This window comes from Antechinus flavipes, chromosome 1 (genome assembly GCF_016432865.1).
Source record: "Antechinus flavipes isolate AdamAnt ecotype Samford, QLD, Australia chromosome 1, AdamAnt_v2, whole genome shotgun sequence".
Taxonomy (NCBI): domain Eukaryota; kingdom Metazoa; phylum Chordata; class Mammalia; order Dasyuromorphia; family Dasyuridae; genus Antechinus; species Antechinus flavipes.
Window position 1 is genome coordinate 335160257 of NC_067398.1, and position 27540 is coordinate 335187796.

Genomic DNA, 27540 nt, shown 5'->3' on the forward strand with positions numbered 1-27540 from the left:
GAGAAGCATAAAAAGGGAAGGAAAAAAGCCACTATGCTTTTTAAAGATTAAAATGTTCACATCTCTACATGGAAAGATGGTAACATTTAACTCTTGAGAACTGTATCTTTGTCAGGGCAGTTAGAAGGGATATACTTGGAGGATGTAGATATAAGTTGATTTTAACGTGATGTTATAAAAAAGAAAATGGGGTGAAAGAGATTATATTAGTGGGCACTTCAATCTTCCCCTCTCAGAATCACAAGACTTACGGGGATACAAAACTTAAGGGATACAACCAAAGCAGCTCTTAGGGAAAATCTTAAATCTCTAATGCTTACATGCATAAAATAGAGAAAAAAAATCAATGAACTGGGCATGTAACTAAAAAAACTAGAAAAAGAACAAACTAAAAATCCTCAATTAAATACCAAATTAGAAATTTTGAAAATCAAAGAGATTAATAATGTTGAAAGCAAGAAAACAAAACTAAGAGTTGGTTTTATGAAAAAACATATAAACATTTTGTTAATTTGATTAGAACAAGGAAAGAAAAAACCAAATTATCAGTACCAAAAATGAAAAGGGTGAACTTACAAATGATGGAAAAGAAATTAAAGCAATAATTAGGATGTATTTTGCCCATGTATGCCAATAAATCTGATAATCTAAGTGAAATGGATGAATGCTTACAAAAAAAAAAAACAGAGTGCCCATATTAACAGATGAAGAAATAAAATTATTTTTAAAATCCCTTTTTAGAAAAAAGAAATTGAAAAGGCTATTACTGAACTCCCTACGAAAAAAAAGCTCCAGGGCCAGATAGATTTACAAGTGAATTCTAACAAACATTTAAAAAACAATTAATTTCAATACTATATAAACTATTTGGACAAATAGGGAAGGAGTCTCACCAAATTTCTTTTATAACAGATATCGTGTAGTTTCCTATATCAGAAAGGACCAAAACAAAGAAAGAAAATTATAGACCAATCTCCTGAATGAATACTGATGCAAAATTTTTAAATAAAATATCAGCAAGGAGATTACAGCAATTTATCACCAGAAAAATACACAATGGTTAAGTCAAATTTATAGCAGAATGGCAGAACTGGTTCAATATCAGGAAAATTATCAGCATAATTGACTTTATCAATGACCAAACCAACAGAAATCATATGAACATCAATAGATGCATCAAAAGCATTTGACAAAATAAAATAGCCATTCCTATTAAAAAAACTAGAGAGCCTAAGAATAAATGGAGTTTTCCTTAAAATGATAAATAGTACCTATCTAAAAACATCAGCGAGCATAAATCAGAAGTATTCCCAATAAGATCATGGGTGAAACAAGGTTGCCCATTATCACTGTTACTATATTGTACTAGAAATGTTAGCTTTAGCAATAAGAGAAGGAAAAGAAATTGAAAGAAAGACAATAGAAGGATCAGTTAATTGGTGTAGTGGATATAGCACTAGTCCTGAAGTCAGGAGGATCTGAGTTCAAATCTGGCCTCAGACACTTAACACTTCCTGGCTATGTGACCCTATGTGTCTTAACCCCAATTGCCTCAGGAAAAAAAAAAAAAAAAAAAAAAAAAAAGGAGGGGGAGTAGGTAATGAGGAAACAAAATTATCATTCTTTGCAGATGATATGATGGTGTACTTAGAGAATCCTAGAGAATCAACAAAAAACATTTAGAAACAATTAACAACTTTAGCAAAGTTTCAGGATATAAAATAAACTAACATAAGTTATCCCACTTAAAATAACTATAGGTAACATAAAATATTTGGGAATCTACCTGCCAATACAAAGCCAGGAATTATGTAAACACAATTAAAAACCCTTTTCACACAAATAAACTTAGATCTAAACAGTTGGAAGATTATCAAGTGCTCATGGATAAGAAGAACCAATATGATAAAAATGACAATTGTACCCAAATTAATATATTGAATAAATACTTAATAGTGTCACTTCAAACTACCAAGAAATTACATTAGCAGCACTAGAAAAAATAATTACAAAATTTATCTGGAAAAATAAAAGATCAAGAATTTCAAGGAAATTAATGGAGGAAAAAAAATTGCAAAGAAAGTAACCTAGCTGTGCCAGACCTAAAACTATTATAAAACAACAGTTATCCAAACTATTGATACTGGTTAAGAAATAAGAATAGTAGATCAATGGAACAGGTTAGCTTCACAAGATTCAATAGTCAGTGACTACAATCATCTAGTGTTTGATAAACCCAAAGACTCCAGCTTCTGGGTTAAGAATTCACTATTCTACAAAAATTGCTGAAAAAACTGGAAAATAGTATGACAAGAAACTAGACATTGACCAACACCTAACAACCTATAGCAAGATATGGTCAAAATGGGTTCATGATCAGGCATAAATAGTGATACTACAAACAAATTAGGAGAACAAGGGATAGTCTTCCTTTCAGATCCATGGAAAGGAAAGGAATTTATGGCCAAAGAAGAACTAGGGAACATATATGAAATACAAAATGGCTAATTTTGATTATATTAAATGAAAAAGTTTTTATACAAACAAAACCAGTGCAGCCAAGATTAGAAAGGAAGCAGAAAACGGGGAAAAGTTTTATATTCCAGTGTCTCTCATCAAAGTCTTATTTCTAAAATAAAGAGAGAATTAACTCAAATTTATAAGAATACAAGTTTATTTCCCAATTGATAAATGGTCAAAGAATATGAACAGACAATTTTCAGGTGAAGAAACTAAAGCCATTTCTAGTCATATGGAAAAATGGTTTTAAATCACTACTGATTAGAGAAATGCAAATTAAAACAACTCTATTACTTCACACCTCTCAGACTGGCTAAGATGACAGGAAAAGAAAATGATAAATGTTGCAGGGGAAGTGGGAAAACTGGGACATTAATGCATTTCTGGTGGAATTGTGAACTGATCCAAACATTGTAAAGAACAATTTGGAACTATGTCCAAAGGGTTATCAAAATGTGCATACTATACTCTGATTCAACAGTCTCTACTGAGTCTGTATTCCAAAGAAATCATAAAAAAGGAAAAGGACCCACATGTGCAAAAATGTTTGTGGCAGCCCTTTATGTAGTAGCAAGGAATAGGAAACTGAGTAGATCCCCATCAGTTGGAGAATGGCTGAATAAGTTGTGGTATATGAATGTTATGGAATATTATTGTTTTAAGAGAAACAATTGGCAGACTGATTTCAGAAAAGCCTGAAAAGACTTACATGAACTGATGCTAAGTGAAGTGAAGAGAAGAGAACTAAGAAAACATTGTACACAGCAACAATAAGACTATGTGATGACCAACTATGTTTTCAACAAGCAATTCCAATAGACTTATGATGATACTGTGGAAACTAAATGTGGATCAAAGTATATTTTTAACTTCGGTTGTTATTGTTATTTTTGCTTGTTTTGTTTTTTCTTTTCTCATGGTTTTTTTTTCCTCTTTTGATTTGATTTTTCTTGTGCAACATGACAAATGTGGAACTATACTTAGAAAAATTGCACATGTTTAAACTACATTGGATTATTTGCTATCTACAGAAGGGGAAGGAGGGAGGGAGGGAGAAAAATCTGGAACACAAGGTTTTGTAAGGGTGAATGTTGAAAACTATCTTTGCATGCAAAACAAAAAGTTTTTTTTTTTTTTTAAATAAGTATTAGGGAACACAAAATTTGGGAAACCCAGTTTTCAGTGAACAAATGAATGAAAAAGCAAAAAAACTAAAACTAAAATTTAAATTATACAATGGAAATAGAATCCATTGGTGACCTCTTGAGAGAAAACCCAAAATGAAAATTTTCAGGAACATCTTTGCCAAATTTTAGAGCTTCCAGGTCAAACTAAAAATACAAGCAACTAGAAAAAAAAAATTAAGTATCTAGAAGTCAACAGTCAGAATTACATATGATTTGACTGCCACTACTATAAAGCAGCAAAAAATAACTTCCTCAGAAAAACTGAGCATAAAAACAAAAGGGAAAAAATAGATTTTAATAAAAGAGGATTTCTAAGAATATCTGATAGAAAAAATAATTAAAAACTCTGATGAACAATGATGAAGGATTAAAGAAAGATAAAGTACTTACACTGAAATATGGGGATCAAGGATAATGGCTATTCTCTTTACCTGAGAGAACTTCTCATTGCAGTATTGTAGGAGAGGAACATTAGGAAGGTACAGTTAAGAAAAAGTAAAAGGCTAATGGTTGCCAAATCTCCCCCCAAAATTTCTTCTATAAGACCCACAGAAAATCTGCCAATAAGAATTCTGAGAGAGAAAGCCAACAGAAAGTCATAGTAAGTCATTTTCCCCATCCAGAACAACTTAGGAAAAGACAAAAAGACTTTGAATAGTGAAGAGCTGGCCAGGAGAACAGCAGGGGATGAATAGACTAAAACCCAAAAGCAATAAAGGGACTGAACATCTAGGCAGAAAGAGACTTCAGGAGACCCTGTACTAGCATGGGATACAAGATAATGTGCCATTTGGCAGCTCTGCAGCCCATTAACAAGCTCTATTCTAGGCAGAAAAGGAGAAGACTATCTCAAGGGAGCAGGGGCCCTATGTGGATAAGAGACAGAGTACTATTCAGTACAACAGTGACCAGACCTCTTCTCATATCATACTTTGGAAGCACCTAAAACTTACTGGCTCTCAAACTAAACTATGAAAGTGGCAGGACATACAAGACAGAAGCTCAAAATAGTCACTCCCTTTATCCCAGCCCTCTCACTACCCATCAAGATAAGTAAAGCCCAACACTAACATAAAGTCCTATTCTCAAGAAATAGATTGGGAAAATGAGTTAACAACAACAACAAAAAAAAGAACCTGACCATAAAAAGCAACTTTGGTGATGGGGAAGCTCAAGACAAAAACTTAGGAAAAACAACATTTTGATAATATATCTGAATGAAAACATATATCAGAGAATCCTCAAAGAAAAATGCAGATTGGACATAAGCCCAGTAAGAACTCCTAAAAGAGATAATAGGGAAAAAAATTTTTAAAGAACAAAAAGATTTTAGAAATCAAATAAGAGTAATAAAGGAAAGGAAACCGAGGGGGGGGGGGGAGGAGGGAGGAGAGAGGAAGTAATAAGGGAAGAGGGGGTGTGGAGAAGGAAGATGAGAATCATTAAAGAAAATTATGAAAACAAAATTAGCAGCTTGGTTAAGAAAAAAAAAACACCTCAAGAAAATATCTTTTAAAAAGAGAAAAAAAAAAGAATTCCTTAAAGAAGAGAATTGGCCAAATGGCAAAAATTAAAAACACTGAAGAAAATAAATTCTTAGAAGCTAATGACTCTGTGGAATATCAAGAAACAGAAAAAGAAAAGTCAAAAGATAAAAAAAACACAAATAGAAAGATGATACATGTCATTTCTGATATCTACTCCATCAAGATTCACACAGATGGAGTCCAGGCAAGGCCTTCGAATTAATATATTATGTCTTGATGGAGAGAGAAAAGAGGAAGAGGAATAAGGAGAAAGAAAGAGAGAAGAACAGGGAAAAAGGAAGTTATTTTGAGAAGTCAAATCAAGAAAATAATCAATCACAATTCCTGAGGATTCATGATGAAATGTTACCCTCCTCCTGATTGAGACTCAGAGCACAGAATGAGATATATTTTGAATATAACCAATGAGAAATTTTATTTTGTTTTTGACTACATGTTTATAATGAAGGTTTTGTTTTTCTCAATTTTTCATGTAAGTGGAGTGATCTTTTTTGCAAATAGCTAATTTTCTAAAAAAGAAAAGTAGAATAGGCTACTTACTACTTATAGAAAACGAAGAAATTCAAATTACGAACCCTAAATATGTCACAGAATATATGCTTGTTCAGATACAGACCCAGGTTAAATGGTCTTGAAATTTTGAGACAGTGTGACAATATGAGACCAAAAGTTAGGATGGAAAAGCAAAGTTTCTAAGACAGCTCCTCTTTTGGGTGGTATGGGGGAATAGGAGGGGACTGATGTCACATTTGCTTACTTAGCTTTGCTTATGATTATTAGGAACAGTTTTGCTTTGTTTGTTTTTTTGGAGGGAGGTTGTTTAAAAAACATGTTCCTAGTATGCTGTTAAAACTGCATCTGTTGCTGCAAATACAATTCAGCCTTGCTTTATTTTTCTGCTATGAATTCCTTTGAGTATAATCCCCATAAGAGACAATAAGAGACAGAGTAAATATATGTTTAATAATATACACACACATATGCATACACATGCATATACCACATATATTCACAAACATACACATTTACACAATACTTTTTGGCATGATAGAAATGTTTTCAAAAATCATTTCAAAAAACCTCATATCTAATTTGTTGGAGGAACTTGGAGTTTTTCCATAAATGACGTCATAGAGATGGCACCCTTACCTCCTCATTGCAATTTGGAGCACCTTATTGCTTCAAAGTTTTCTCCTATCCCACATCCCACACAGAGTTTAATGAAAGGAAGGTCTTTCCTCAAGAAATAATGAGAGAATGAAATAACTCTCAGTGGAAGTCAGAGAAGAATCGAGTGGTAAGAGCTTTGTTGTACCTTCAAAGTTCAGGTCAACGTCAAAAAACTAAGTGCCAACTATTTGATAAGCACTGTGTAAAGTACTAATGAGTCAAAGAAAGGCAAAAGAAAGTTCTTGATCTCAAGGATCAAGGATAAAAATTAATGCAGTGGAGGGGATTAACAAAAACAACAATGTACAAACAAGATACAGCGTGAATTTGAGAAAAGCAAAAAGAGAAGGCAGTCATAACGGATAGGATAGGTGATAGAGACTTCAGAAAATGCTTCTTGCAGAGAATGGAATTTTATTTTAGACCAGACGAGGAGAGATGTCAACTAGAAAGCTACTGCTGCAACAGTTCAAACACAAGCTAACAAGAACTTGAATTGGGTACTAGTGATGGGCAAAGAAAAGAAAAGAGCTTATACAAGATGTTTCAAAAGGAGAATCAACTTTATTCAACAAAAATTTGGAGCAGGGGTGGGAAGAAGGGACAGGGCTCACAAGGAGAGTATTAACATAAAACCCTCTCTTACAAATGAGTTCAAATTCTTTTGATCAGATTTTTGCCCAAAGAAGGGGTCCATGATGTTCTGAGGAAGGCAGGCCAGAAACCAGTAGGGACCTGGGGAGCTATCCAAAAGCCATAACCCCCTCTCAGAGAAGGGCCTCATTTAGCTACATGCCAGTATATTCCCCATGGGGAAAGGGAGCAAGGTCAGATGGGGACTTCAGACAGAATTAGGCTGGAGAAGAGAGATAAGGCCCTCGAGTCCTCACTCCAGGGTCACATCTTACTGTGGAAACCTCAACCTCTTCTATCCCAGATAGAGTACCAGAAAACAGGGCAGTGGGTACTGAGAAACAAATGGTTATCTGATATCTATCAATATTAAATTTGTCCAGTGACAAACAAGTAGAAATACTACTAGAGATTCTGAACTCTATAGCTGTTGACCTTTTTTTTTTTTAACCACAAAAGAGACTAGATTACAACAGTCACAGCTAAAGAGTGTGGTTTGCAGTTTTTTTTTCAATGCTAAAGGAGTTGGCAGAATTGATTTTATTTGTCATTCACAGTCCTAGTTATTTGTTCTAACTCATCTCCTTTATGACTATATTCCTGACAGCTACTGTTCACCAAAGAACTCTCTGGGGATTATTGAAAGTCCTATGCTATTTCCCATAAGCAATTTATACGAGCATTTCTCTATATCCATATTGAATATATCTCTGGCCATTCTCACAGTCCAACTCCAACTCTTAGCCGAAGACCAATATCCCTTACTGATGAAAACCTACTTTCTCTAGCCCAATGCAAACCACCCACGACTCTCCTTCCATCTTCATGACATGCCATTGGCCATTTATGCTCTATGCCAAAAATTAGCTCAATTCAAATGCCACATCCTACAAGGACCCTTCTTAATACTGCCCTGAATAATAAGAATCTTACCCAGGGAAATCACATAGCACATGCTACTCTCTGATGTACTTATATAATATGTTTTTGGTTTGCTGGTTCTTCTCTTTCGTGTTCAAAGAGATCAAAATAAAATCACTGTGACAGAGGCATAGTGTGTCCAACCATAGCTGATCAGACCAATACGAATTCAGAAGGCAAGATACAGCGTGAATTTGAGAAAAGCAAAAATAATTCACATGAACATTCAATATGTTATTTCATTTCTGCATCTGTATATTACACTCCATACGGCTGAGAAGCTGCATGAAGCTAAAGACTGTGTCTTACCAAAACTTTACATTTCTTCCAATATTAATGTAGTGCTCAGCACATAAGCAATGACTAATGTCTGATAAGAGAACAGTCACTGAGTGAGGTGCTTTAGCATACATGGAATAATAACCAAAATAAATCTAATAGATATTTAAGTGTTCAGTCCTCATGTTAGACACTGGAGAAAATACAGAAGCATAAGGCTAAGTACTCCCCTATAACTTCCCCAGATATCCAGTCTTAAATTTTCAATTACCTAGTAAACAAGTTTTACTGAATCCTACAATCAGTTAGCTGGTCCCTGTCCAACATCTGCAATTAAATATTATCAAAAACTGAACTATTCCCCAAAACCTTCCCCCAACTTCTCCATTGATAACTACTAGATGATTGAAAACTCATCTTTGACTTTTTTCTATCTCTCACAATCTATATAAGTACTTATTCACCCACTCCTTTTAACTTCCACCCTAACATCTTTTTCTTCTTTGCTTACATTACTGTAATATCTAAATGGTCTTCCTTCTTCCTTCCAATTCTTCCAGTGTTTTAGCACACATTACTCTTAATTCTGGTTCATTGTAACAAACTGTTCTTTCTTCTTCCTTAAGAGTTATTTTCTAATGTGGTCTTTAAGTTACTTAGATGTTTCTTCAGTGAAGGGGTTTGGGGTAAACACTGATGTAATGAATTAAATCGATATCTGGCTAGATGCATCAGCATATTCTCTACCCTTCAGTGTTCCATGTGATGCCTCCACATCTGCAGCACTGCAATCACAATGGCCTTGTTCAAATGCCAAGTTCTCTTTGGGCTACTTTTGAGTTGTGGAGGTTTGTTTCTCCCCAGACTGAATTTTGTCTGAAAATTACCCATTCCTAAAGTAATCTTGTTTTCTATCTTTATTTTTTTAACTCCCTGCAAGTATCTTTTCTTTCTAGTCCACAATTTGTTGCTGTCAAAATTATATTTCTAATGAATGGCTCGGACCATGCCAATTGGCTCTTCAGAAATTTTCAGTGCCTTCTTCAAAGATTTAATGCTTAAAACTGAAATTCAAATTTCTTCACAATCTCACAATAACCTATCGCTACAGACTTTTCTCCCACTACATTCATTCATCATAGGAAGAAAGTACACTGGACTAGGGCTCAAGGAGGCCAAGTCCACAAACCTTGCCTCTGGCAATTACTAACTTATGTGAACCCAGACATGTCATAACCTTTCAGAAGTCCCATTTCTTCAACTATCAAATGGGGATAATACTATTTGTATTACTACTTGTAAACTATTCAGTAACACTAATGCACTGCCTACCACATGGTAGTAGTGAAAAGAAAGCCTTATTATAATATTCTAACCAAATGAACTACTCCCATCTCCCATTCTTATCTTGCAATCTGTCTCTTTGCTAACTTCATTTCCTCACAATATACCACCACCCCAACTGCTAAAATCCCTTTCCTTTCTTTCTAAGCACAACTCTAGGGGTATCTAGGAAAAAAAAAAAAATCATTTGAGTGATTGCTCCCTTCCCAAATTTCTTGCTTGACCTTCCCTCCCCCCACACATTTTTACACTTATATTCTGCTCTATATCAGTTATTTGATTCTAAACCTAATTTCCCCTTCCTCCAAATTTAAGTGGAAGGCATTTTGATATATAGAAGTTTCTTCATTTAGGGTTTATGAATTTTTAAAAACATTTTAATAACATTATTTCAGAAATCAGTTTCCTTTCTAAACCAAGGTACATATTGTTATTCTGAAAAGGGATAAGCACTAGACTGTCAAAGGGGTCTATGACACAGAAAATAGTAAGTCCTCCTTAGTAGGTATCTCTTCCATATAACTTGCTACAACCTGTTTCCAAACCTTAGTTGTAACTCTTCTTCTGAATCTGTGATTTACCAACATCTTTGCCAGTCCAAGATGGAACTGAACAGAAAAAAACATAGCTAGAAGTCAAGACTTAATTTCAGCTCTCCTACTATCTGTGTATCTCTCTGAAGTTTCAGTTTCTTTGTAAAATAAGCAAGTCAGAGTAGATGATCTGTAAGGTCTTTTCTAGTTCTAACATACCATAAACTTTAACAGTGAGAAAAACTCAAGTCCTCTAGAAGGCAAGAAAGATTCCTTAAGTACTGCTAAGTACCAAGCATTTTACAAATTTTAATCTCATTTAATCCTCACAAAATCCTTGAGAGATAGGTGCTAATATCCTCATTTTACAGAGGAGGAAAGTGAGGCAGAGGTAAAGGGCTTGCCCTGGATCACACATCTAGGAAGCTCCTGAGAGTGAATTTGAATTCAGCTCTCTATCCACTGAACCATCCAGTTGTCATCTAACTAGTAAATGCCTTCTTATTTAGCTTACCACAACCTAATCTTTTTTTTTTATACTTCTCATAGTGTGTAGGTACACATATGCTTGGCTCATACTATATTATTTTTAGATAATTAATGTGTTGCTTTGGAATTCTTAGGATCATAGAATTTGAATTATTCTCAAGAACTATTTCTTGAGCAACTTTATGTATACAGCAGACCTTTAATAAATATTCTGCTTCTTCAGCAACAGAAAGTGTTGACCTTTTCTATTCCCAAGATTCAAATCCAAGAAGATGTATAAAAATCTTTACTGATTTCAATTGTGAAAATGATACAAAAAGAATTTTAAATATCTATTTATTCATTTTCTATCACACTAAGAAATACTTCCTTCCCCATACATAAAAATTATATTCATCTAGATAAAAGTTTTAAATACTGTACTCATCTAGATTAATAAGAAATCTATGATTTACTATTAAGTGGCACAATGTTAAAGTCCTGCACCCAGAGTCAGGAAGACCCGAGTTTCAAATTCACCCTGAGACACTTCCTGTGTGACTCTGGGTCAAGTCATTTAATGTCTGCTTACCACAGTCTCTTCAACTATAAAAAGATAAAGATAATTGCACCTAACTCCAAGAGTTGTAAAGATAAAATGAGACATTTCTAAAGCACTTTGCAAACCTTCAAGCATATAAACAAACTAGTTGTATTTGTTTGGACAAGGATGAGATCCCAATAAACTTTTCATTCTGCTACAAAAGAAAAAAAAACAAAAAATGAGATAAATGTGATAATATATAAAGGACTTTAATAAAGATGCTATTTATTTGACACAGACACAGAATTTCAGAATTGTAAGAAACTTCATAGGCCATCTATTCAACCCACCACCAAAAAAGGAACCACATGGACAATATACCTAACAAGGGATCATTCAGCCTTGATTTGAAGATCTCCTATCTGTATCAAGATATGAATTAATCCTAGGCCAATTATTTTAGCTGTGAATAAAGCTAACACTAATTTAATATCAACCATTTTATTAAGAACCAAGAGCAATTTATCCTGTTATTCATTCATTTTTAGTTACGTTATCTAGAATCCAAATATGCTTATGTGAATAATGAGAAATCACTGTGAAAGAAATTTATATTCTGAAAACACTGTGCAAGTAGGGAATTTGCTGTATTTCTAGTTCTAGCACAGTACCTGGCATAAAGATTTTGATTATCATTATTATACACCCAATGGGCTCTTAGAAATCATCTAGACCAATCATTTTACAAATGGGGAAATTGAAGCTCAAAGCGAGGAAGGAACTTGCCCAAAGTGAAAGGTAAGAGGAGTTAATAACAAAGATGAGGTTAGAATCCAATTCTTTTAAGACACAGCAAACTTAGATGGCATTAGATGTCTGTAATTTCCAGCCATTAGTACTATTAAGAAAAAGGACTCTCATTATAGTAAAGCATACATTTTTTAAAAGGGGTACTAGCATAAGAGACAGAAGATTAAGATGAAGTGGTATAAGCCAAAATTAAGCATAGATTAGTGTACTGCAGGATATGCACACAATTGCATAGCCTTCCAGTAAAGAAATGTGATTTAACTTTTTGGTCAACTACATAACAATAGAGTAGTAATAAAAATCTAAATCTATAGCCACTATCAATTTAAAGAAGTTAAAACACATCATTAGGTATAAATGGAAATTTTACAGATAAGCCATATTCTATCATGTAGTAAATGTCATCTTATGTCATGCCATTTCCAGAAGGTGGCAAAGTAGCGCTAAATTAGCAATGATTACTATTGAAAACAATTTCAAGTTTACAAAAATTGAGTTCTACTGGTAGTAAAAAAGGGTATATATGGTACAACCTCAGATTTTCATTTTTTAATGGTATGAACATCTAATGCTAAAATTTTTCAGGCCAGATTTCTCAGTCGGTGAAGCACCAAAATTCTTCAGATCATGAATTCCAAATAGTAAATCAAGGTTTTAAAAATGCATTTGTGGATACTGTAATAACTTCCTGCCACCAGACTTTCTTCTCTCAAAGTTATCCTTCTACAGCAGATATCTGACCTCACAATCCCATAAACTTTGGATAGAAAATGCCATCTGTACCCAGAAAAAGAACTCTATAGATTGAATGTAAATCAACACATGCCAATTTTTTCTATGTTTTTTTCCTCTTGTGAATTTTCCCTTTTGTTTAGATTTTTCCCCCTAACAAGATTCATAAAGAAATGTGCATCTGAAAAAAAGTTAATATACGTGTATAACCTGAAAAAAAATAATAAATATCAAGTCCTAATTTAAAAAAAAAAAGAAATCTAACTTCAGAAACTATCTCAAAAACTCTCTCTTCCTCAAAAAGGTCACTAGCAATCCAGCTCCAAATTGCTTTTCCAACTTAATTTCATGTCTTCCCTCTAATCTCCATCCAATCTTGAATATTCATAATTCTCAGATATCAACCTACCCACAACTCTCTCACATCTTTTAATAACAACTTTTGAATACTTTCCCCATTCTTCAAGCCTCAGCTCAAATGCTTTTCTATAACTCTGACAGCCAGAAAGGATCCTTCCCCTTTGAATCTCTCAGATCACTCAATTGAACTTTTCTTACACACTTAAACATTTTCTAATTTATTATAGTACTTCTGTATGTCTGTTTGCCTTACTATATAAACTTTTTGGTTAGAACAATCAATACTTTTCAGCTTTATTTCCTTCCCAGGGAAATTATCCTTTAGATAAGAATGAAGCTAGAGGAAGGACAGAAAAAAAAAAAAAAAGTAACAGTTTATAAAAATTTCTAAAACCAACTCTTTTTTTCACTCAACACCATACTTGGCCTCTAACACCACAATCCTCCATGTACTACTTGAACAAAAATAAACAGCATTAAGGAAAAAAAGGATAACAAAAGCAATTGGATTGTACCAGGAAGAAGTTTTATGTTTGAAATGAGGGAATTTAAGGACCAAGTCTCAACATTCATGAAAGGTTTTAGGATACCTATTTACTTTTTAAAATAAAATGCTGGGCCTTTTTACCTTCCCCAAAAAGCAAATGAGAAAATATCAATAAGTCTACTTTTCCAACGGTAAAACGCTTAATGAGAATAACCTACTATACTTTGATGAAGGTTTAAGAGAACAGGCAAAATTCCAACAAACTTGTGATGGAGAGAGCCATCTGCTTCCAGAGAAAGGATTGTAGGGATTGAATGTAGACCACAACATGGTATTTTCACCTTTTTTGTTGTTTGCTTGCTTATTTTTGTCTCATTTGTTTCCCTTTTGATATGATTTTTTTGTGCAGCATGATAAAGGTTAACCTATACTGGATCATTTGCTGTCCTATGGGAGAAGGGAGGTGGAGAGGGAGGAAAAAAAATTGGAACACAAGGTTTTACAAGGATGAATGTTGAAAACTATCTGCATGTAATTTTTATTTAAAGCTTTTTATTTTCAAAATGTACATGGATAATTCTTCAACATTCATCCTTACAAAACCTTGTGTTCCAATTTTTTCCCTTTCCCCCACCCACTCCCCTAGATGGCGAGTAATCTAATATATGTTAAACATGATAAAAAATGTTAAATTCAATATATACATACATATTTATACAATTATTTTATCACACAAAAAATACCAGCTCAAAAAGGAAAAAAAAAAAAATCAAAGAAAACAAAATGCAAGCAAATCACAACAAAAGGAGTGAAAATGCTATGTTGTGATCCACCCTTACTTCCTAGAGTTCTCTCTGGGTGTAGATGGCTCTCTTCACCACGAGATCATTGGAACTGGTCTGAGTCATCTCATTATTGAAAAGAGTGTAATCTTCTTGTTGCCATGTACAGTGATCTCCTGGTTCTGCTCATTTCACTCAGCATCAGTTCATATAAGTCTCTCCAGGCCTCTCTGAAATCATCCTGCTTATCGTTTCTTACAGAACAGTAATATTCTGTAACATTCATATACCATAATTTATTCAGCCATTCACCAACTGATGAGCATCAATTCAGCTTCCAGTTTCTTGCCACTACAAAAAGAGCTATCTGTATATATTCTGAAAAATAAAAAATTGTTATAATAAAAAAAAAAGAACAGGCAAACTTTCAAAATGTAATTACATAGTAATAATTATATAGTAATTACATCTCTAGGGGTCATGAAAATAATTGAAAAGTGCCCCACTGGCATTCATGCAATCTCACAAGATCTAAAAGACAGCTCTCAACATGTTCAATGGATCTCCTCTGATGGATTTACAGAAAAAAATGAACAAATATCTGCAGGATAAGAAATTATGGATAGGGTATAATCTACACCCCTGGGAATACCCACATCAATGAGATCACATATCCAAAGTATTGAAATCGTTCTCTCCCAGTACAATATAATACCCATAACAGAAGCATAATAAAATAATTACAATTCATGAGGTTAACAGAAACATCAGTAACTCCTATAAAGTTCACCAACTCAGAATAAATTGGTAAAAAAATTACTGTCCTGTGAATCCAGCCACTCTAAAGTACAACTGGAATTATGTTCAAAAAGTTATCAAACTGTGCATACTCTTTGATCCACCAGTGTTTTTACTGAGCTTATATCCCAAAGAGATCTTAAAGGAGGGAAAGGGACCCATATGTGCAAAAATGTTTGTGGCAGATATCTGAATGTTATGGAATATTATTGTTCTGTAAGAAACGACCAGCAGGATGATTTCAGAGAGGCCTAGAGAGACTAACATGAACTTATGCTAAGTGAAGTGAGCAGAACCCAACAATATTATACAACAATAAATTCTGATGAATGTGACTCTTTCCATAACAAGATGGTTCAAGTCAGTTTAAATGGTCTTGTGATGAAGAGAGCCATCTACATCCAGAAAGAGATTGTGGGGACTGAATGTAGATCACAACATAATAGTTTCAGTTCTTTGTTGTTTGCTTGCATTTTCTTTCTCATTTTTTTTTCTTTTTGATCTGATTTTTCTTGTGCAGCAAGATTATTGTGGAAATAGATATAGAATTGCACAGGTTTTAACATATGTATGGGTGAAGGAAAAAATTTGGAATACAAGGTTTTGCAAAGGTAAATGGTTGGGTGTGCAGGTCTTCACTTCGAGGTCAAGGATTGAAAAAAATATCATGTTTTGAAAATAAAAGGCTGGGGCAGTTAGGTGGCGCAGTGGATAGAGCACCAGCCCTTAAATCCTGAGTTCAAATCTGACCTCAGACACTTAACACTTCCTAACTGTGTGACTTTGGGCAAGTCACTTAATCCCAATACCTTAGCTAAATAAATAAATAAATAAAGGAAAGCATTGCAAGGGACAACTCCTATCATAAACAAATAACTGTTGTAAAGTTATACTCAATTATAAACTCCCAATAATTACAGCTGTTCAAAAATTAAATGAGTTACTGTATGAGGTATAGACACACATGTCCAACCACAAAACACACACACACACACACACACACACACACACACACACACACACAATTAGAGCTGTTCAAACAGAAATTTTATTATCCTTTATGGAGGAAAACAGAGAGGGATGTTTTAGTCATAGAATTGGACTAGATAAACTCTAAAGTCCTTCCTAGTTCTAGAGATTTTACAGTTTTAGAAAAGGTAAAAGTTAAAAAATTTTCATTTTCTAGTCCAAATTACACTGCAAGTTAGTAACATGTATTCCATAATTCAAGAATGAGAACCAAAAATCAGGGTGAAAGAGGGAACCAGAAGCAGTTCGTAGGAAACAGAAAAAGATAAAAGCATTTTAAGTTTGGAGATTTTTAACAATTAAGGATCTTGAGCAGTACAGTTTTGTGCAAGGGTAACAATCTGAAGCAGATAAATGGTAAAGAAACATTTTATTATCATAAATATATTATAAGCATTAAATTAACGAAGGGCAGTTTACTTAGGCCAACAATCCATAATCCTTTCTAGGGCACTGAAAAACAACAAATGTGTTGTTAAGTTAAAGGATAAACTGAAGAGGGCTTAGACTTAACTCCTAATCCTTCATAACACCATTAAAGGGTGCCTTAGCAAGATAAAACCTCTTTCAGAAAAATCATATTAAGGGAAAAAAGCAGGTCAAAATAAATGCTATATAAAAAACTTGTTCCTAAAGAATTCATTGTCCCAGATATTGGCATTGTGCTTAATGTCAGGATTCTGGGAAATTAACAATATCTAGCAAGGTCTACATATATATATATAGTTATCAAAGACAACAAATAACTATTTGTAAAGAGAATAGAAGGTGAGCCCTACCCCAGCACTACCTCAAAAAAAAAAAAAAGGGGGGGGGGAGGAGGGGGGGTGAGGGGAAGGGAAAGACATCAAAATAAAGTATTCTGTTAAATAAAGGGGAAACAAAAGCATGAAAATTTTAAACTATGAACACACAGGGACTTCCCAAAGAATAAAAGAACATCAATTATAGAAGGTAGAAAAAAAAGTGATAGGTTGGGGAAGGGGGAAGGGTAGTTTTCACTAGGGGAAGAGTGTTGCCAACCTCAGCATCTAGGTTGGAAAAAGTTTTTGATAACAAAATCAAGGCAGATACTAAAAGGCTAGGGAGATTCCTGCAGCTTAGTAAACAAAAAAGTGAGGCTGGAAATTGCAAGGTCTTCCAATTAGAACATTAGGGTAGAAGTGCTGGAGAACTCAGTGGAATGAAAATAAGGGAAACTCCAAGGTCCCTTATAACTCAGCTTCTTAAGTTAGTTTAAGACCCCAAATGGAGTCTCCTAACTAAATGTGGGAGTTGCAAAATTACTATTTATTTTCAGTAAATGTTTGATTTGTACATCTATTTTATATACTTATGTACTGGAGTCATGTAAATTTTCTCTGGTGAAAAGGAATGGTGAGTGGAAAATGTTTTAAGAAATCTTGCCTTTTAAGGTAAGTCATATGAAGGTCTATTCAATTCAGGAAGGGAAACATTTAGGATGATCTCCTCAATCCGGGGAAGAGAATGATGGGCCTCTCAAAACAAGAGGGTTTATGGGACACCAGAAATATCTTTCCAGGGGAAAAGGGAAGGCACTTCAAAGGGATGGGGTTTTTTTTGAGGGTAAAGGGGGAGAAGGGAGGGTTCAGGAAACAGAAATGCCCAGTCTTAGCTTACGGTTGAAAATGGATACGAAAGGACCCCTGGGGTTCCTCAGGTTGAGAAATGAGAATACTGGGTAGTCCCAAAGATCCTCCTAGTTAGTTAAATGGAATTGAACTACAATCGTTACCCTAGTGTTCCCCTAGCCTGAGAAAGGTTGGGTGTGCAGGTCTTCACCTCGAGGTCAAGGATTGAATAAAAGGAGCCCAGGGTCTCCTCAAGACTAGAGACAGAATGTCATATAGCTGAGGGAACCTACTTAGGATATAACAGTATAATGAGAAAAAGAAAACGAAGTCTTAGCCGAAGCCTCAGTTCGAGTTAGGACTTGGGTCTCCTCAGTCCCAAGAGACTGAAGGGACTAAAGAAAGGACGAGAAACCTTGGGTCAGAACAGGACCACGACAAAACCGGAGCCAAAGGCTTCTCAGCTTGGGAACAAGAGGTATGAATGGGGGGGAGTGTCCGCTAGAAGTCGGGACTGAAGGAATGTCTCGGTCCAGATGCAGGACTACATGGGGCGTAGGGGTGTCTGAAAGGAGTGGGGTCCGAGGGATGTCTCAGCTCAGGTCTAAGACAATGGGGAAGGGGGAGGGGGCCGGGGAACGCCGTGTGTCGCGGAAGGCCAGGGTCTGCTTAGCTTGAGTTGGGGGAGGGTAGACACTCCGCCCCAGGACCAACCAGAGGGGGCCCGAGAGGGGGCGCGTGGCATCCGGCGGGCCTCTCACCTTATCCGAGTCCAAGTCCGGATCTGCCTGGCACAGGCGGTACAGGAAGGATTTCGGGTCCCGGCATAGCGTCTGCCGGGTGGTGAGGAAGTAGGTGCCGCCCACGTTGAGCCGGACCCACTTGGAGCCGCCTCCTGTAGCCCGCTCCCCGAGGGGCGCAAGCCCAGAACCGCAGCGCCGACACATGCCACCCCCCGGCCCCACCCCGAGCGCAGCGGCGCCAGGAGCCGAGAGTAGCTCGCAGTGATTCTCCGCCATGATCCGAGCCCCTCGGATCGGGCCCTACACACAGCTCGAGGCGGGTAGGCTTTCTCGGGCCGGAAGCGTCCGATCCTTAATACCATCCGCCAGGCACTCTCCAGCCAGACAAGTCCACCCTTCAAAAGGGTCCCGCCGACGGAAGTACCGCCCTGACCGTCCTCCAGAACGGAAGCAGCTCCTTAAATTAGTTCCCCACCCCCTTCTTCGCCTTCGCGTGCCGGAAGTATTCTTTCCGAAAGGTGGCCGCCTGCTGGAGATACCGAGCGAGACAGGGAACCGCGCCAACTTTCAAGTTCAAGATAGCAAGTGGACCCGCTGCCGAGTTTGCCTCACTCCACCCAGAGACGATAGCCTTTCCCTCTTGTTGGACCAGAGTTCGAGGACCGGGACTCCTAAACTGACTGTCCCAACCCCTTGAGGACCGACAAGGGTCGTGGATTAAAAACAAAGTTCTGCCTCCAGAAATTGGCCCTTTGGCCCCTTCAGTGACAGCGCTGGAGCTATAGAGCTAGAACGCTTTCCTCGCGACAATCCCGCCAACTAGGTGGTGCGAGTATTAACCCTATCTTAGATGGCCCTCAGACTGGTCTCTATTGCTAATATCAAATCGGTACTCCAGACCTTTTCATCGTAAATAAGAAGACAGCACCACACCATCTCTTAAAAAGAAAAACCACTTCTCCCTGGATTCAATTTTTGTGATGAAAGGGAAGGTCCTGGGTGAGAAATCAAAGAAAAGAGCCAAGACATTGTACACCTAAAGCCCTACATGCTTTTTTTTTTATTACAAGACTATCGAGCATATGTGAAAAATTCATTCAGTAACTACATCTAAAGCACAAATATCTGGAAAGAGAATAAACAGATTCATTAAATTATGAGATATGATTAAATCATTGACCAAATAGAAAATTTATATAATAAAACCAGAAAAAAAGTTGTAAAATATAGTTTACAATAATTATTCACATTCAAGGCTGTACATCAATACATACAACAAGGTGGCCCCGAACATGAAATTCAATCCAAATAATTCATATATTAGAATTTAAATAACAGACTGAACTAGAGGCCAACAGTAGCCAGCAAATAACCTTATATAAGAATAAAAATACAAAAGTGTATATCCTAATATCATTGCATTATTTGCTTCTGTTTTCATAAGTTCTTTATTTATTTATTTTTTTTTTTTGCTTTGCCTGTACATCAGTTACAGCTACAAACCAGGTAGAGATTATTACATGTTCTAACTGCCACCAACCTGAAAGACAGCTAACATACTATCAAAATGCATTCAATTTCCTAATTTCATGTTGTTAAAAGACAGCTATAGCAGTTCTAAATACTGCCACAATTTAGTACATTTGGCCAACATCCAATCAAACTTAGGATGTAATCATGGAGGCTTTTTCAACAGTAAGAACCCACATTCATAGTCATTCAGACATGTAGATTGGATTACAGGATGGTTTACACAGCTAAAAAATGTTTTCTTTTTATAAATAGTCCACTGTGCATACAGTTTGGAGTTTCTCCACAGACTGAAGAAATAAGTTATGGGGGAAGATAAAGAGGTACACCTAGGTGTTTTGTTTTCAGCTCCCCATGGCTTCTATCTGAACTGAAAATTGCTCTTTGCCATAAGGATAGTTACTTACCTAGAAGAGTTCTCCAAAGGCAGCATTACATATATGTATGTATGTGTGTAGATACATATATATGTATACATACATGCATATGTATGTATGCACATACACACACATATGCGAACTTGGGCCACAAAGCCACTATCATCAGGAAAATTCAGAGTGACCCAGAACTTGATTAGAAAATATTTGCCCAAAGACAAAATGATTACGAATTCACTACATATATGGAAAAAGAGATTAAAACCACACCCAACTGAGCAATCATCAATTCATTTCTGAGTTTGGGTATGAAAGGAAATAAAATGGAGAAATGAGTAGAGCATTCATAAAGCATAGTACCTTCAGCAAACTCTCCACACCTAATCTCCCACTCCATTTGACGTTGTATCTGTGGGTTCACTCATCACTTGGGGGACCAGCCAGGGATGAGGGAAACTCCAGGGTAGTGCAATCATCCAGAGAGAAAAGGTTTAAGACCCATAATCTCTATTAAATTAAAAAGTGGTGTTGAGCATGGCTCCTAAGGAAATCTGCCTTGCATGCTTTTTTTTATCTGGAATGATAGAACCTTCTTCCTCCTTAACACCCTTACTAGAGTGATGTGGAGAAATCAAGAAATAAACCAGAGATGATTTAATCTTTTGTAAAGCTGTGAAACCTGCCTAGAATTGTTGCAGAACAGATGAAAAATAGAATTGTACTCAATTATTTCCCTGAATTATTCATTTAAACAACCCTTTCTGAAGACCAAATACAATCAATTTACTATTCCTTCATGTTTATTGGACCTCAAAGCCCAGGTGGAACTGAAATCTCAGAGATTGAATAAATACACTAGCCATTAAAGATCCAAACATCAATCTACCTATGGTTTTGAGTTTGTTTTATTTTGTTTTTTTCAACTACCATATTAAGGCCCTACTACTGGTTCCCAATAACCCAGCGAATATTTTGGAGTTTTTATAATTTATAATAAATTACCTATAAACAATCTATGATTTGCCAAATATGTGGCAATATGAGAGCTCTACAATAATGCTCTTGCAGCCACTAATAGGCACTAAACATTGTAGCTACAATATAGATCTCTGAAACATAACATGGAGCACTTAGCTGCCAAATGTCAGTGTTGAAGCCAATTGCATACATAATCTAGAAGCATAATCAAATTCCTTGAGTAATTTTTTTTAAAACAGTTTTGAGGAAAATTTGATACTTGACTGCATTCATGACAAGGTATCAATCTAAAGCTTTTATAGGGAGAGGTGAAAAACCTTATTCAAATTCATTCTTTGGGACAGATAGCTTTTCACTGCATTTATGTCAGAGACTGTAAGCTTTTCATAGGCCACAGATTCAAACAAAAATGTTTAATATATGGTACAAAGTGCCAAATGAAGTAGGTACCAGGTAAAGAGCACAGTCCTACGGTAGGACCTTACTATTATGTTATCATAAGACTTCCTTCTATGAGAAAATGCCTTAAATCAAGTTCCTTTTGTACTTTAAGAATTAGATCCCTACTAGGAAGGTTCCAAAAGGAACTAAACTTAAACTGAAAGATAGAGTAAATAATGTTACAAGATTCCAGTGAAAAACAGACCATCTATCTGAATGGCAATTTGTAATTTGTCTGCACAGAGTCTTTGGGAGTCTATTTTCTTTACCAGGGTCTTGAAGGAAGAGTTTTAGGGAAGTGGCAACAAGGCATATGACTTAAAAAGAGAAAAGTTCTCCTTAGACACTAAAAGTGGCAAAACTACAATGAAATATCATTTGGAATGCCCTTGCCCATTCTGGATTTTGTAGTTTCGTGGTCCAAATGGGAACACTTACTGCCTAGGGACCTCTGAGAAGCAATAAAACAACCTCTGCATCCAGATGAGAAAGTCAAGGCACAGTAGGCTTTCTGAAGAGATTATTATTATAGTTCTCAGGTCCATTCTTTTCTTTACCCATACAAAGAAAGACCAGAGAGTGAGAAGCTGTTGTGAGCTCTCTGTAACTGTCAAGTCAGAAACTCTTGTTTAGTGCTACCACTATTTGTCATTAATAAGATGTCTTGGTTGGATTAAATAACAGGGTATTAATTCCCTCCCCATCCTCCCTAGATGACATATACATACATACAGATATATGATCTTAAATATAATGAAAGGCACCTAAACGCCAGGGCTACAGGGATAGACTAGATTAAATCTGATATGAGTAAGAAAGGGGTAAGAAAATAAAATTATGTCTTCTAAAGGATGGACTTTTGTGTAGGCAACAAAAAACACTTACCTAAAAAGGAGTTAGCTCACAGTGGTATCAGTAACTCTAGCTAATGGCAAAATAATTTCAGTATTTGCAAAAGCTAATATAACATCCCCATCTGGTTTTAGAATTAAAAGTGAATATTAATATTAAGGCCTAGGAGGTAGTGGCATGACCACCCAGAAGAGGAAAAGTCCAAAAAAGAATGTGTTCCCTTCCCCAAAACAACTACAAAAAATGTCTTTTTTTGTGGCCATATATTAGATGTGTCTGTTGCTCCTTAGATAAATGGCCCGTGAAAGATGTGTTGGCAAATGCAGTTTGGTATCTTTTAAGTTTGATGCAGTTTAAATAACTGCATAAACAAAAAAAGTGGGGTGTTCTATAAATGCTTCAGTGAACTTTCCAATATATGCAATTAGGTCAAATGAGAGGGAAGTAATCCTAAAAGAAAAATGTTCTAAAATGGTAATGTTAATATCATCTTTTGAAAATAAAATAAGAAAACCCTTTTGCAGGGTTAGGAAATAAGTAGAATTTGAACCTAAATACAGATGCTTAGTTTAACTTCTTAAAATCCCTTTACAAATATATGATTAAAAGGCACTACAACTGATACCAGTAGAGAAAGACTTTACAAAATCCCCATTCTCTGGGGTCCTACATGAGCCACAAACCTCTCTATACTATTTGGTCCTCCTTGCTGCTCCAACAATGAATTGGGCTCTATGTCCAAACAGAAATCACGAGTACCATGAAATGTTCTACTACCTATATTACACTATCTGAACCATTTTGCACCAGTCTAATTTAAGAATAATTAAGTGAACATAGCAAATGAGCTCCTAGTTCATGAAAGAGAACATAACTTTGAAATAATCTATGTTACCACATTAGAGGACATAAGAAAAATAATTTCATACCACCTAATTGGGACAAGAAGAAGAAATAGAAGCTTTTCTAAATCTGGATCCAATTGGCAATTATGTCTGAGACTGATGGATGACTTCTTTAGAGACAGGGAGAGCCTTCTAACTGAACTAAGCCTTATATTAATTACACTTATTGAAGATTACATTAAAGAAAAAGCAGAAAAGTTTCTCATCACCCTTGGGTCTATAATGGAGATAAATGTGAGAAAATTTCCCATGCAGCACTATCAAAGCTTTCTCAGAGACCAACCATGCACCACTCATAACAATATCCCAGGAATATTTCTGGGAAAATTAAGAAAATATCTTATCCCTGGCTGGATTACCAGGATTTCTACCTACTTATTCATGAAGAAAATAAAATAACTGAATTAACAATGATGTGGAAATTTTAAAAAGTTATCCAATAGCAGGACACTTCCCCTTTAAAGGGGAAAAAAAAAAGGTGTCAAAAAGGAAATAAATCAAGTAGAAAAGGAGCTAAGACAAAACACTAATTTATCAATAAAAGGTTATTAAGTATGGTATTTTTACCCCTTTTAATGCAATTATGAGTAACACATCTCCAGGCAAAACCCTGCTCTTCGTAAGAGAGCCAGATGGCCCAGCAGAATTGCTAGAGAACAAATTTAGAGAAAGGTTAAATATAAAGTTAATAGCTCTCTGTTATGTTACAAGAAATGATCAACCACAATTTAACATAAAAAGGATTCATGTGACATATGACCCTTCAATAATAATGTACTGATGAAACAAAAAGTACCGTACTTTCTTCTTCAGTATCAAAAGTTTCATCTCTGCTCCTCCATTTCTCAATTAGTAAAGTGCCCAAGCACACTTAACTGGTTTAAAAATTATTCTCAGGAAGGATACATTAGATTTGCATCAATTAATGAACAGGAAGGACTGTACATTTCACTACACCATAACCCATTAAAACAATTTTGATAGGATTCTTCTCATTCATTTTCATTTATCCACTAAAAGCAGGTAGCAACAGTCATGAGGACAGTATATGTGCACATCCTGGAGAAAGGAAAAACCTGAATTCATCTAAAAATGTCAGGAGTATATTTCCTATATCAATGACTAAAATTTGTTACTAACTAGTTTATTTTCAGTTAGTATTCATTAAAAGCATGCTGCTACCTGTATGGCCCCCTTGATTAAGGACTTCAATGCATTTAATTAAAATGACAAGCTTAAAATTTTATATAACCCTCAGGAACCAGTAATTTTAATTTTTTAAAATTTCAGTGCCATGTTCAGCATTTTCTTACTTAAAACCTATACCATACTCTTCACAACATGAAGCCTGCCTGCCAAGCATACATCTGGTGCACTCACATAATTATAATAAGTACCACGGAAATTCTGCAACCAGAACTCTATTAGAGATTATAGAAAAGGGTAAAATCAACCTGACCACAATTGCCATATACCCAAAAAAAAAAAAAAAAAAGGAACAGGAAAATAAAATAAAATAAACCCATAGAGACGATGGCAAACCTCAGCAGAGGCATTTAAAAGCTCCCTGATGAAATAGAGTTCAATGATAATCTAGATGGGGTCTTGGCAAGGGGAGAAGGGGGAAACAAAATCACAGAAATAATCCCTGTCCCATTTACACACATAGGACTGGTACATGATTTTGGGTGTGTGCATGTAAGACCAGTTTCAATTTATCTTAAGTGAAGTTGGTAATGCAAGGTCTATCCACTAGTTTGCAGCAGAAATTGAGCTGAAGGGCACCAAAGCAAGATCTTCACTGCAACGATATGCATGTGGAAGCCTCAACGGAAGCACAAAGAACAAGCAAAGCGACCCTGAATTCCATTTATGTTTGTTGTTGGTTTTTTTTTTTTTTGTTGTTGTTGTTTTTTTTGTCATTTTTTTTTCTTTTTAAATAAAAAACTGCAATATATCAGACATATGATTTCCCCTTGAGATGGCTAAACAGGTGGCGTGGGAAGGTCCTTCCAATGTGCTGCTGAGCCCATATTGCTGAATCATGGAGCAGCAGGCAGGAGCCAGGCCAGTTTGGGATAAGCTTTCCTAGACAGCAGTATTCGGATGGTTCTGGTATCTGTGCCGCCAAACTTCATGTATCTTTTTGCACCACTTATGAGCATTCCCACTTGGGTCCATCAGGTAATATGTCCTGTTAGGCTATAAGGAGATCAGAGTTTAATGATTTCCATATAAAATTGCACACCAAAACAACAATGTTAAAATAAGATAACTAAGCTCACACCATAATGTTAATATCAGACAGTGGCTTCTCTAAAAAGACATCACCACTTGGAAAAAAAAAAAAAAAAAAAACAGGCAAAATCATGGAGAAAGAGAGAATTATCTTCTTTCCTTTCCTTAAGGAGGTAAGGGCCTAACTGTACAGAACACTGTAATGTTTTCAGAAATGGTCATTGTGTCAAATTTTTTGTGATAACGGAAAGCTCACTGACTAGGTAGAGGGTAGAAAGGGACACACAAGACATGTGGAAATATTTAGAATAAAAATAAAAGGTGCCAATAAAATTAAAAACAATATTATTTGGAAAATGGAGGGAAAAAAAAGAAAATACAGATTTGAAAAAATATCAGATTAAATCCTTAGTAGAACTAAAAAAAAAATCAGGTAGAATTGGGTCCTCAAAACGGTATTCTAAATGAGTCTGATCTGTGATGGAAAGTGAGTAGCCTAAGAAAAATGTTGACTTAGCAAGGTTATCTTTTTGGTCATTCCAGCTTAGTGCAGCCAGTCATACAAGGTAACAGGATATAGAGAAAAAAAAAAAAAAAAAAGAAAACTTGGAGTCAGAAAAAAGTGGCTCTATCACTTATAGCTTTGAGACTATGGTCAAAGTCTTGAAACCACTCTTGGTTTCCTGATCCATAAAATGAGAATCCCCCCTCAAAAGTTCTATTCTAATGGCTCCTGTGAGACAGAAGTGACTCTGAATTAATGGAACCAGAAAGGCCTCAAATATGGAAATGGTCAGAGAATATGAACCTATTATCTGAAGACAGTTTAAGTGTTGAGAAGCTCATCAAGGGGAGGCTGACCATAGCTCCTCATAAGAATCATTTACTCAGCTCTTAAAGATATATTAGATGTATTAGTATAAAAAGTTTTCACATTAATGAAATCACAAATCTTTTGAAATATTGAAGGAAAATAGTCACACTATTACCTGTATAACAGATCACTAGAAGGAAATTTATCAACTGCAATACTTATTTAAAAAGCAGTTATCATCATCATCATCATAAGATATAAAGGAAAAGAATAATATTCTGTAAGTTACAAAGCAAATAAACAGAGCTCAGGAAGAAAACTTACTGTGTGAACAAAAAAGGTCTTAAAATTCTTGGCTTCTGGCCGAAGTTCTTGTGACCAAGGAATCTCTCCTTTCAAAACTTTGTTGACAGGGTCCACATAATACAAATGTGGTCCTTCTGTAAGGAGCAACTGACGACGGCGTGCAAATAAACCCTGATGCAAATAAACATAAAAATCCATGTTTGCCAAAATGAAGAAGCAAGATTTATTTTTGGGACATCATTTCTATGATTGTCCATTAAAGTTCCTGGAGGCCAGTTTCTGTTAGGCAATAGGCTCTATTCACCTGTATAACCAAGCCAAATCTCTTCAATTCCCATATAGGGAATTGAACGTTGCATAGAGAAAAGGAAAAATAGAAAAGACAGCCAAGCACTTCCAAGATGGGTATTTAATATAAGTCTTCCTTCATTTATCAGACATGTGTTTCCAGTGTATATTATGATTTCTATTATACAGATTAATTTAGACAGATTTTTAAAAAGCAGGTAAAGTCAAAATTTTCTATTACCGATATAAGTTAGCACAAGTTTCAAAAACTGAAAGTTAGGAATTCCTCCAATCAGACCCCTTACCACAGTGTTCTTCCCTCACCCTTCCTT

General features: G+C 35.6%; 2 protein-coding genes across 7 annotated transcripts in view; both read right to left on the reverse strand.

The window, feature by feature from the left end:
- KCTD5 (potassium channel tetramerization domain containing 5) overlaps positions 1-19417 on the reverse strand; it is a 101104-nt gene extending 81687 nt beyond the window's left edge. Inside the window, exon 1 of the mRNA XM_051968668.1 lies at positions 18498-19417. Within this exon, the coding sequence (XP_051824628.1) occupies positions 18498-18755 (258 nt within the window). The 5' untranslated portion in view covers positions 18756-19417. The remainder of the gene's footprint in view (positions 1-18497) is intronic.
- A 90-nt stretch (positions 19418-19507) lies between these two features.
- PDPK1 (3-phosphoinositide dependent protein kinase 1) overlaps positions 19508-27540 on the reverse strand; it is a 135181-nt gene continuing 127148 nt past the window's right edge. For all 6 annotated transcript variants that reach the window (XM_051968549.1, XM_051968554.1, XM_051968582.1 and 3 more), the window contains 2 exons: positions 26939-27091; positions 19508-25764 (listed from right to left, as the gene is read on the reverse strand). In XM_051968549.1, coding sequence (XP_051824509.1) covers positions 25651-25764; positions 26939-27091 — 267 coding nt within the window. In that variant the 3' untranslated portion in view covers positions 19508-25650. The remainder of the gene's footprint in view (positions 25765-26938; positions 27092-27540) is intronic.